General features: G+C 36.8%; 1 protein-coding gene across 1 annotated transcript in view; it reads right to left on the reverse strand.

Moving 5' to 3' along the window:
* Positions 1-5,132: 5,132 nt before the first annotated feature.
* LOC308435642 (cadherin-related family member 3-like) overlaps positions 5,133-12,053 on the reverse strand; it is a gene marked incomplete at both ends in the record, with an annotated part of 100,756 nt that continues 93,835 nt past the window's right edge. Inside the window, one exon of the mRNA XM_080936363.1 lies at positions 5,133-5,385. Within this exon, the coding sequence (XP_080792489.1) occupies positions 5,133-5,385 (253 nt within the window). The remainder of the gene's footprint in view (positions 5,386-12,053) is intronic.

Consider the following 12,053-nt stretch of genomic DNA (forward strand, 5'->3'; position numbering starts at 1 on the left):
AAATGGGTAATTGTAAACACTGTAGGCATATGGGCTATATGATTTGTTACAATTATTCATCTCTGTGATTACATATAGTATGAAATCATATGTAAATGAATGGAAGTATTTGTATTTAAATAAAACTATGTTCAAACACAAAAAACGATATTAACACAACTATCAAAGAAAATTCAAAACATTAAAAAAAATCATAACCTAAGAATTTCAGGAAATTTTCACCTTTGCACTCAGGATACAATGTAAAGACCAAATCTAATTATAATTAAAGAGAAGGGAGCAAAGATTCCCAGCTCAAAGGAGTTTATGCAATCCCCATTAAAATCCCAGCACAGTGATTCAAAGACATAGAAAAAGCACTTCTCACATTTATCTGGAAAAGTAAACAACCAAGTGTAGCGAAACAATCTTTAACAATAGGACAATTTCTAGGAGAATCAGAATCCCTGACCTTAAGCTATACTACAAAGAAATGGTGAGGAAAAAAAAATATGTGGTATTGGTACAAAGACAGATGTGTCGATCAATGGAATAAAATTGAAGACCCAGAAATAAAACCACACACTTACAGATACTTTATCTTTGACAAAAAAGCCAAAAATATACTGTGAAAAAAAGGAAGGCAATCTTCAATAAATGGTGCTGGTCTAACTGGCTACTGTATGTAAAAAAATAAAAATAGATCCATATTTGTCACCATGCACAAAGCTCAAGTGCAAGTGGATCAAGGTTATCAACATAAGACCAAATGTGCTGATTCTAGTAGGAAAGTGGGATGAAGCTTTGTTTTCTTTGACACAGGAGGAAATTTCCTAAACAGAACTCCAATGGCTTATGTTCTAAGTACTAGAATTGATTAATGGGACCTTATGAAACTGGTAAGCTTCTGTAAGGCAAAGGACAAAGTTAATAAGACAAATTGGCAATTTACAGATTGGGAAAAAAAAAAGCCTTCACTAATCCCACATATGATAGAAGGCTAATATCCGAAATATATAACGAACTCAAGAAGCTAACCACCAAAAACACAAGCAATGCAATTTTTAAAAAATGGGGTAGAAAACTAAACACAGAATTTACAGCAGAGGAATATCAAAAGGGTGAGAAGCACTTAAAGAAATGCTGGAAGTACTTAGTGATCAGAAAAATGAAAATCAAAATGACCTCGAGATTCCACCTTACACCAATCAGAATGTCTAAAATCAAAACTCAGTTGACAGCACATGTTGGTGAGGATGTGGAAAAAGAGAAACACTCCTCCATTGCTAGTAGGATTGCTAACTCATACAACCACTCTGGAAATCAACCTGGAGATTCCTCAGAAAACTGAAAATAGATCTACCAGAAGATCCAGCTATACCACTCTTGGGAATGCACCCAAAAAATGTCCCACCATGCCACCAGAACTCATGTTCCATTATGTTTATAGAAGCCTTGTTTTCAATAGCCAGAAGCTAGAAAAAAAACAGATGCCCAACAACAGAGGAATGGATACAGAAAGTGCAGTACATTTTCATAATGTAATACTACCTAGATATTTAAAACAAGGACGTCCTGAGTTTTTCAGGCAAGAGGACAGGACTAGAAAATATTATCTTGATTGAGGTGTCTCAGATGCCAAAGGACATGCATGCTATGTACCCATTATTACGTGATATTAGCCAAAAAAGTGCATAATACCCAGGATTCAATCCACAGAATTTAAGAAAGTTAATAAGTCAAAGGACCTAAGTGAGCATGACTCAATCCCATCTGGGAGGGAGAAGAAAACAATCACAGTAGGGAGGAGGGGGGACCCTAGTGCAGAATGGGGACAAGGAAGAGAAGAGTTGAACATGATCAGGTATTGGGTGTGGCTAATAGGACTGAATCCCTGAGGGCCACCAGGAAAATAATGGAAACAGGCAAACTTTGGAGGTAGCAGATGGGGGAACCTCCAGAATGTACCAGAGACCTGGGAGGTGAGAGAACTGTCACAACACAAAGGATGACACCCTAGATGAAATGCCCTACAGTGGGGTGAGGAAATTTGTCAAGCCCACCTCCACTAGAAAAGCATGGAATCAAGTGAGGGATGGGGTTGCCATCCCACAGCCAAAAATTGACCCATAATTGTTCCTTTCTGAAAGAACTGCAGGGATGGAAATAAAGGTCCAATGACAGGCCCAGTGCTGAATCTTGGGATACAGATCACGAGGAGGCCCCAAGGCCTGACACTATTACTGAAGGTATGGTGTGTTCACAAAAACGGACCTACCATGACTGCCCTGAAAGACCCACAAGAAGCTGAGTCAGATACAGATATTTACACTCAGTCAATGGACAGAAGCTGCTCACCCCTGTGGCTGAATTAGGAAAAAGCTGGAAGAAGTTGAGCAGGGCAACCCTGCAGGAGGGCCAGTAGTCTCAACTAATGTGGACCCCTGAGATCTCTCAGACACTGGACCACTAAACAGGCAGCCAACACTAGCTGACATGAGCCCCCCAACACATACAGAGCAGAGTACTGCTGGGTCTGGATTTAATCAGAGGAGATGCACCTAATCCTCAAGATATTGGAGGATCCAGGGAGTAGGGAGGTATGTTATGGTGGGGAGTTTGGAGGTGAGAACATCCTCATGGAGACAGGGGGAGGAGGTATGGGATGTGGAACAATCAGAAGGTAGAGCAGGAGGCAGATAAAATCTGGGTTGTTAAAAAGAAGACTAAATAAAAATTTAAAAACATAATGTGAAAATTTAATAAAAATAGAAAGAAATCAGTGCATTGAGTCTGTGGTATCACCCTGACACCAAAACATCAGAGCCTAGAGTGTTTTGAAAAAGAGGTATTTTAGGCATATGAGAACTGCATGTATGTCTATATGCCAGAAGATCATCTCAGATACCATTACAGATGGTTGTGAGCCACGACATGGGTCCTGGGATTGAACACAGAACCTCTGGAAGAGCACAGTGCTCTTAACCTCTGAATCATCTTTTCAAAAGGAAAACAAAAAGTGATAAGTGCGCACTGTGGGCAGTACCATCCCTGAACAAGTCATACTTGGGTTTTCTACTACAGGAAAACAGGCTGAGCAAGTCTCAAAGAACAAGACAGTAGGCAGCACTTCTATTTGATTTCTGACTTCAGGTGCCTTCCTTAAGCTCCTGCCCTGGCTTTCTTCAATGATAAGCTAAAGAAGCCCACTTTCATCTACCCCCTGAAAAACAAATTAGATCCTAGAAGTCAGGTAAAATAAAGAATGTTATGCCAAGTCCAGTTTAGTCAAAGTCCAACGTGATGGCAAGTTTCTCAATTCATTTCCACTTGCTGAACATTTTTAGTTCTCAGACACATAATCATGTATAACATGAGTTGGGCTTTGTTCGTACCGAAATCATGTTTTAGCCTATAAGAATGGCCAAATGTGTGCCCCTCTATTGCAAAAACAGTATACTAAAAACATCACTATTTGGGGAAGAGAGAAGCATGATCTTGATTAGTGCTATCCAATATACTTAGAGGTCAGTGTTGGTTCCCATCATAAGACTTTTAATCTGCAAATAGTGATGTTTTGACTTTGCCCTTGCCAATTTGTATCCCATTGACATCCTTTTGGTGTCTAATTGCTTTGGGTAAGACTTCCAGTACTATATTGAATTGTTATGGGGAGTGAGCAACCTTGTCTAGTCCTTGATTTTAGTGGGATTGCTTCGAGTTTCTCACTATTTAGTTTGTTGTTGGCTACTGGTTTGCTGTATAGTGCTTTTACTGTGTTTATGTACACACCTGGGGATCCACCTCATATGCAGCTACCAAACCCAAGCACTATTACTGATGCTGAGATGTGCTTACTGGCAGGAGACAGATATGGATGTCTCCTCAGAGGCTCTGGAGAGGCATTCAGATAGAGATGAGGATGCTTGTAGCTAACCATTGGACTGAGCACAGGGACCCCAATGGAGGAGTTAGAGAAAAAACTGAAGGAGCTGAAAGAGTTTCCAATCCCATAAGAAGAACAACAATATCAACCAACCAAACACTCCAGAGCTCCCATAGACTAAAACACCAATTAATGAGCACACATGGAGAGACCCATGGCTCCAGTTGCATATGTAGCAGAGGACAGCATTGTCTGGCATCAATAGAAGAGGGTTTTGGTGCAGTGAAGATGCATTTTACCAGTGTAGGGGAATGCCAAGATGCTGAGTGGAGAGGGTATTTGAAAAAGGGTGGTTGGGAGCACCTTCATGGAGGTAATGGGAGGGGGAGGGGGGATGGGATTGAGGTAAGGGAATAACATCTGAAAAATAAATTCAAATAATATTCAATCAAAGCTATATATATGTGTGTGTGTGTGTGTGTGTGTGTGTGTGTGTGTGTGTGTTTGTGTATGTATGTGTGTGTTTATGAGATAAGAGCCACAAAAAATATAAATTTTGATTATTTTATTTTTAAATGAAAAAAGTTAACAATTTCATTTTTGAAGAATATGACTTAAGATGTACCTATTTTTTCACAAAACCCAGGCAAATGAACTTAGCCATCCTTCTTTTCATTGCAGCTGATAAAATACTACTCATTATTAGAACTCCAAAGATATTGAGGTTTGTAGGTAAATAAGTTTAAATAGGGCTCATGAAAAAGTCCTAAAATAAGGGTGAGAAACATGACTATGCAGTTAAGAAGCTTGATGAACTTGCAGAAAACTTGGATTTTCTTTCCAGCACCCAAATGAGGTGGCTCACAGTAATGTGTAACTCCAGTTCCAGGGCATATAACACTCTATTCTGTCCTTTGAAGGCACTTGAACACACATGGTGCACATTCCAACAAGTAGACATACTGCATACACATAAATAAAAACAAGTTAATCAGAAAGTATCATTGTTTACAGGATATAAACTTATCATACATGCTCAAACTTGACTTTCAAAACTAAAAACAAATATCTTGGTAACTTAATGAAGAATTTACTCTGCTAGTGTTTATTTTATGTTCTAAATTAATTTGTATAGAGACCATTAATCCTAAATACATTAAAACTAGTTATTAAAATATCATCACAATTTGAGCATATTTAGACCAGTGTATTTTCAACTGGTGATAACTATGTCACAGTAGATTCTTAACTGCTCACAAACATAACTTCAGGGCCCAAGTGCAACGGTAGAAATGAGGTGCATCAAAGCATACGACAGGTTAAACAAAAGTACCAGGCTGTGTTGGAAAACTTGGTATTTTATTGTTAAGAGCTGTGTCTTCAGAGACCTTTTCAAATTAAGCAACAGACATGGAGAAATAGTAACCTTTCTTCTGCTTAAAGTCAAAATGTCTTCCATTGAAATTATTTTTTTTTTCATCTCCTTGTCTGGCGGTTCAGTAGATACTGCATTTCTGTCACTGATGAAAGAAAAAAATTCTGAATTAAAATTTTAGTAAAAAGTTGAATATCAAGTTAACTAGCTTTACATCTTGACCACTTTTGACAACCCCTGTCTGGCTGTTAAATAGATATTGCATTTCTGTCACTGATGAAAGAAAATATGGGATTAAAATTTTAGTAACAATTTCAATATTAAGTTATGTATTAAAATATAATTTTATTAATAAAGATAATACCAATAGAAATACTATATTGATCTTATGAAAACTTATTGATCTTTTCTAAAACAATAAGGCACTCCATGACACCAGGGTCTCCAATACTCAAATATATGTTCATTAGCTTATGTATAACATATAAGAAGGAATAAGGATGTGACTTGAATTACATTTAATTGCCTTACAAATTCTTAATAAGCATATATTGATTTCTTCTTATTATTGCATTCTGCCACTGAAATGCCTTCACTCTCTCTTAGGAAGCTTTATGGATCCATGTCTGCTCTTGAGGAACTCTCCTCCCCATTGTCAATAACATCTGCTCACTGCATTTTTCTAGCTGCTAAAGAGCAGTCTCACTGAGAGATTAACAAGGGGGATTGCATGATGCACTATTCTGAAAATTACACTTATGTTTTAAGAGGCCAGAAGTTTTGCTCGGACTCACAATCAGAGTTAATAATACACCTTGAAGTCATTTAAGTCTACCGTGTACTCAAACTCTTTCTTTGCCTCATCTGTCCTTAAGAGAACATTAGTACAACCCACCTTACATGCTTTGGACATACATGTAATCAACTTTTACAACCTATGCTAATCTATAGCTTTAATATTACTTATACTCTTCAATGACCTTGAACCAAAATAATGCATTTGCACCATTTGCTAAAAGCAACAAATGAAGAAATTTTTAGCAACTTCCTAAAATATATGATAAAATTTGAAGGCAACTATTTACTGCTGTTGGTTAATGAACTGTGATATTTGTTTTATGGGTTAGTTGAGATCAGTTGGAGTGAGTGATTTAATTCCTTGTAAAACTCTGTTAAAGAATTTTGTAAGTTGTCTCGTTCTTTACTTCATATGATATTTTCTATGTAGTTCACTGAATACAGAGTGAAGCCCTTTGTTAAGGGCAGATAATAACATCAGTCAGAGAGAGAGAGAGAGAGAGAGAGAGAGAGAGAGAGAGAGAGAGAGAGAGAGAGAGAGAGAGAGAGAGAGAGAGAGAGGGAGAGAGAGAGAGAGAAACAGAAACAGAGACACAGACACAGAGAGAGACAGTGACAGAAACACACACACACACACAGAGAGAGAGACAGATACAAAGATAGAGAAACAGACACAAGGAGAGATACAGAGACAGAGAGACAGAGACACGGACACACAGAGAAAGACAGAGTGAGAGAGAGAGAGAGAGAGAGAGAGAGAGAGAGAGAGAGAGAGAGAGAGAGAGAGAGAGAGCACTCTTACAAGCCAAAGACACACATAGGGATGGACACACACAGACAGGGACAAATGGACTCACAAGACAGTCTTCAGGCAGCCACAGACTGAGATGCTAGAAACAGACAGACATAAGGTGCATGAAGTAGGGAACTCAGAAGATACGGACTCACTTTGCTGAAATGACTCCAAGGGGAAGCTCTTTTACTTCTTTCCATAATGTGACAGTGATACATTATTGGGGACTTGGAGCTTGGAGTCAATCAGAAATGTACTATATCCCATGCAGAGAAGAAGTCCTCAAAATGATGCACACAGACACACACACACACACACACACACACATACACACACACACACACACACACACACACACACACACACACAACACACACAGTGTGTTCAAACAAATGTTATTTATCACTATATATGGATGCTTAAATTATTACTTCCTAAACATTAATAAAAAATAATGCTTTACAAATATGTCCTAGAGTCCTTTATACATAAGAAATTTGAGAATAGAGTAATTGTCATGTTTGACACTATTACCCAAAAAGGAACATTTAGTGCTATCTTCCAATTGGATTTCCAACAACAGGTTTAGAGAAATCATAATTTGGGCAATTTTCTCCTAAATTGTATGGGTAAGAGGCATATAAATAAAACATTGATTATGTGAAGAACCTGCTTGAGTTGAATAAATGTATAGCAGTTAGTAGCTGGAGTCAGCTACTCAGTGCTTCTCATTAAGAAACATTAGGTTGGGATCCTATGAAGTGAATAGTGTCACTAGAAGTTCCTTAGAGTAGATATGTGAGAATTTGAGAAAAGCAAAATAACAGTGACTTGCCATCTTGCTCCATATGAATTAGACAGTAGAAGCAGATCAGAAAAATATTTTTGATGAAATTCTCAGAGAAGGGTAATAAATACATAACAAGAATTAAATACTGAGATAGGAATGAAGATACTATGGTACCTGAAAGACTAGGTTCCTCCTGTGACCTTTTAAGATCCCAAGAGAGCTTTTAAAATATTTGTTAATTTATTTAAAATTGTGTGTATGTATGTGTGTGTACATGCATATGCACATGTGGGTGTACCCATGTGTATGTGGGCATCCATACATGCTGAAGACAACCAATTATCTAGAGGTGCAGTTACAGAGAGTTTTAAACTAACAGTTGTAGGTACTGGGAACCAAACTTGGTTCTTCTGTAAGAGTAGCATATGCTGTGAACTACTCTGGCATCTCTCCAAGCACAGCTGAGTGAAATTTGAATCTAATCTTGTCTTTTTTTTTGTGAAATGTTCAGAGATATCACAGTTCAAAGTGAGAAGATAGAGATGTGTTAGAAAATAGGGAAAAATGGAAGAGCTGTCATGGATCCTGATTCAAAGTGGGACTGACTCAATGCAATTGATTATGAATCTGTAGTTAGTCTGGTTATGTTGAGCTGCCATTTGAAAGCATTGTCATAAACTGTAGTGAGTGAAGAAGACATAACTATGGCATTTTCTTAGGAAACACACCGAAGATTCATGTTGTCATAAAACAGATAGATGGATTTCACTGGGATTTTAGAGTTCTCACAAATGAGTTTAAAGGAGATACTGGGAGAAAGGTATAAAATGCTTGGTAGTGGAGTCATGCTCCTAGACAGATAAAAGCAAAGGGTAACACTAGGTGATTATGAAGGAAGAATTCACAGGGTTCTGGAGATGGTTCCAGAGCCTGTTGCACAAGCATGAGGACCCAAGTTTTCATATCTAGTATCTAGTACCCAATTAAACACAAGACATGGTCAATTGTGTCTATAACATTAATCATGAGGAAGGGAACACATAGATCAATCAAATCCCAGAGCTTAGTAGCCCAACAATCCAAGCTAATGAGTGACTGTCATTTTACAAAAATAGCATGAAATTGGTTCAGAAAGATATATAACATTGACTTCTGTCTTCCATATGCCTGCATGTATATATTTCATATACATACACATAGGCGTACATGTACAAATGCATATTGAAATACACAGAAAGTAAGGAGAGAGAGAGAGAGAGAGAGAGAGAGAGAGAGAGAGAGAGAGAGAGAGAGAGAGAGAGAGAGAGAGAAGAGAGAGAATGTATTGAGCAGAGCAAAGAATAAAAAAGCATGGCAATCAATATAAAAGAGTAGGAGTAAGCTGACAATATCTAAATATTGTTAATCAAATTGAGAACTAATCAGAATGTGGTGTATTTGTTATGTAGAGGTTTGAAAGTGTTAAAATTTCACAACAAAGTCTTGAGTGATATCATGAAAAAGCATGTCTAGAACTAGTAGAACATAAGAGCAGGGACAAAGGATTTAAGGAGTGACTGGTCATGGTATATGTTTACCATGTTTGAGAAAGTTCAGTATTCCATGAACGATTCCAGAAGGCACACTGGAAAAAACTCATTAAAGCCAGGGAGTAAGTTAATTAGTTCAGTGGAAAGCTTAACATGATAGTGTTTGTAAAACACAAGATGATACCTGTGTAAAATATAGTAAATTGAAGGAGAAAAGAAATAGACAAGAGGAAAGGGGCTCTAAAAGTAAGTTATACAATGCTTCTCCAATCTTTGAAATATCTACTAGAATTTGTGTACAAAAATAACTTCAGTGATTATTTGCTTCATATGAAACACATTAAAATTGCTTCAATAAGGAAGATAAAAGAAATTGTGTTCTAGATGACGCATACATGCCCATTCACACTACACGACAGAGCAAGGATGCGTGTGTGCAGGCTTCTTTTGCTACACTTAGCATAGATTATCAGGGAGAGTTAGAGAAGATGGTGCAATAAAACTGAGAATTTACATGCAGAGTCCTAGAGTATGAGAAAGGCACGACAGAGAGAAATGCTGGTCCAACTGTAACGAAAAGTTGGGAAAGGTTGAGGAGTTTTAAAGCCATATTTAATGCCAAAATAAATACCCCATTTCCCATCTATAAAACAATAAAACTTATTTATGTGACCTCTCAGACTCATTCTTCTGCAGTTCCCCTGTGTTTTCTACTGGGCAGGGACTTTCTAAGTCTCTCAAATCCTTTGGTGCTTATTACATGCACTACATAATTTGAGAATTTGTCAATTACCAGCATTAATCCTTCCAATATTGTACTTGTACTTCCCTAGGCTGAAATATAGGCTTATGAATAGTGAAATCCGTGTAATAATTTCTAAATACTCTACAAATGACCTTTATAGTTAGATAGTGAATAAATCATTCTTGAAATAATACCATAATTAATGTTATATAAGTTGACTCTAAAATATCTTACTTGTCAAAGACAAGTCACATCAAGTTTTAGACAACATCCATCTCTTTAGTTCAAAAGCATCAAGGTCCTAAGTCATTGTTTTAATTACAGCACATATCATAGATTCCTCTCCCAAGGCTTAGTGATTCTTGAAAAAAAAAGTGGAAAGTTTGCAAGAGCCAGTGGGTTACTAGAACAAGACAGTGTTTGTGGGAGATGAGCTTCACATATAAAAGCACAGTGGCTGAGAGAGCACATACAAGACCTGCAAAAGATGAAGTTCCAGCATGAAGAGGGAAGAGAGTTATACAGTCCCTTCCTAAGTGAGGAGCTATTGGACATCAACGGTTTCTGGCAGAAAAATTCTGTTCTTTTAAAGATGTGCTTGTTAGCACTGAAATGCATAATGTGTGCTAAATATTAAAATAAATATTTCAAGTATGACCTGCAATAGGTATGAAAGTTCACTGAGTTTTTGCACTAAAAGAAACAAAAACTAAGAGAAAAGGTCAGTTTTCCTGAAGGATGCAGCCCTTGTGGCAGCTAATCAGGCTTCAGACTCTACACCATATTCGTTCTGGATGCACATAGTGAATTCAGGAAGGAGACAAATCATCTTAGGTTGAGAGGACATACTCCTGTTCAGGAGGAAAACAATAAAGGCATATTTGAGCAGAGGGAACAGAAGGCATAGACCTGATAAAACCTCACTGTATGTGTATATAAAATTCTTACTTAAACAATGACAAATGCATGTAAAAGAACATATCCTCAATGAATGCTCCAACAAACACTCTCCCGTGAGACAGTTTGACGTGTGGCAAGTATTCACTGAATAATTGTGTTGATAAAGATGGACAGACCGTAACATTACCTTTATCAGTGACCCTGCTGTATAACCTATGTAATTTAATTTCACCAAAAGAATGGAGAAAGGAGACCTGAAAGCTATCTCAGCAATATCTTCCTTCAGTTCAACCTCTACAACTATGTCAGCACTATCCTGACCTCCTCAGAGACATTATCAGCATTAACGCATTGGAAAGTAGGTGGGGACTATACCTTGTTCAAGACATGCTCCAACTTTTAACAAAATTATATGGATGTTCTCATTTCTATTCATGAATTACTATTAGCTATCAGTTATTCATAAGTGCTTTTTATTGTCTAGATTCTGCAAAATGCTAAAAAAAAAAAAAAAAAAAAAAAAAAAAAACAGGCATTCTTGGCTCTGCAGCATGATTTTGCTTTGTTCTTACTTTGTCATTTCCAGGAAGCAGGTGTAGTCTTGTGGTTTGTTTGCTGCCAACACTCTGTAAGTTATCATACCTATTATAGAACACATTTGAAATCATCATTTTAATTTGTAACACAAAATACACGTTTTGGTGCTAATATGTGCAAGTAATAAATGAGATAGCAATTCACTTCTTTTAAAACAATTTGAAAACCTAAGCAATATAATGCTAGACTTGCGCAGTGCTTAAAGAAGCCCGAATAACCTCTGACATCTTATAAACATAACTGGTCATGTTTTAAGGTTCATATTAATAGGGCATATTATTAGTATTTCATATTAAATCTTCTAGAAATAAGTAATGTATTTTGATGTTATGCTAAGTTAAATTTATGCAAAGTATTTGTTTTTGTTCTGTTGACCTGTTTGCTCCTCATCATTCCACAAACAATCTAAGGTTGAAAGCATGATAATGTTATTAGTAGCACTAGATTATAATTCTCATTTTAAGTGTGGATTTGCTCTCTGCTATGACTCCAGGCCTGGAAGTATATTGTTTATTCAATGAACATTGATGAATAAGGCTCCTTTAAAAATTGCTATAGAATTTAAAGATAAGGTTTAACCTTTCCAAGTACCAACTAGAATACTAGAATTATGTGTTTGTATATATATATATATATATATATATATATATATATATATATA

This window comes from Micromys minutus (genome assembly GCF_963924665.1).
Source record: "Micromys minutus genome assembly, chromosome: 23".
NCBI classification, from domain to species: domain Eukaryota; kingdom Metazoa; phylum Chordata; class Mammalia; order Rodentia; family Muridae; genus Micromys; species Micromys minutus.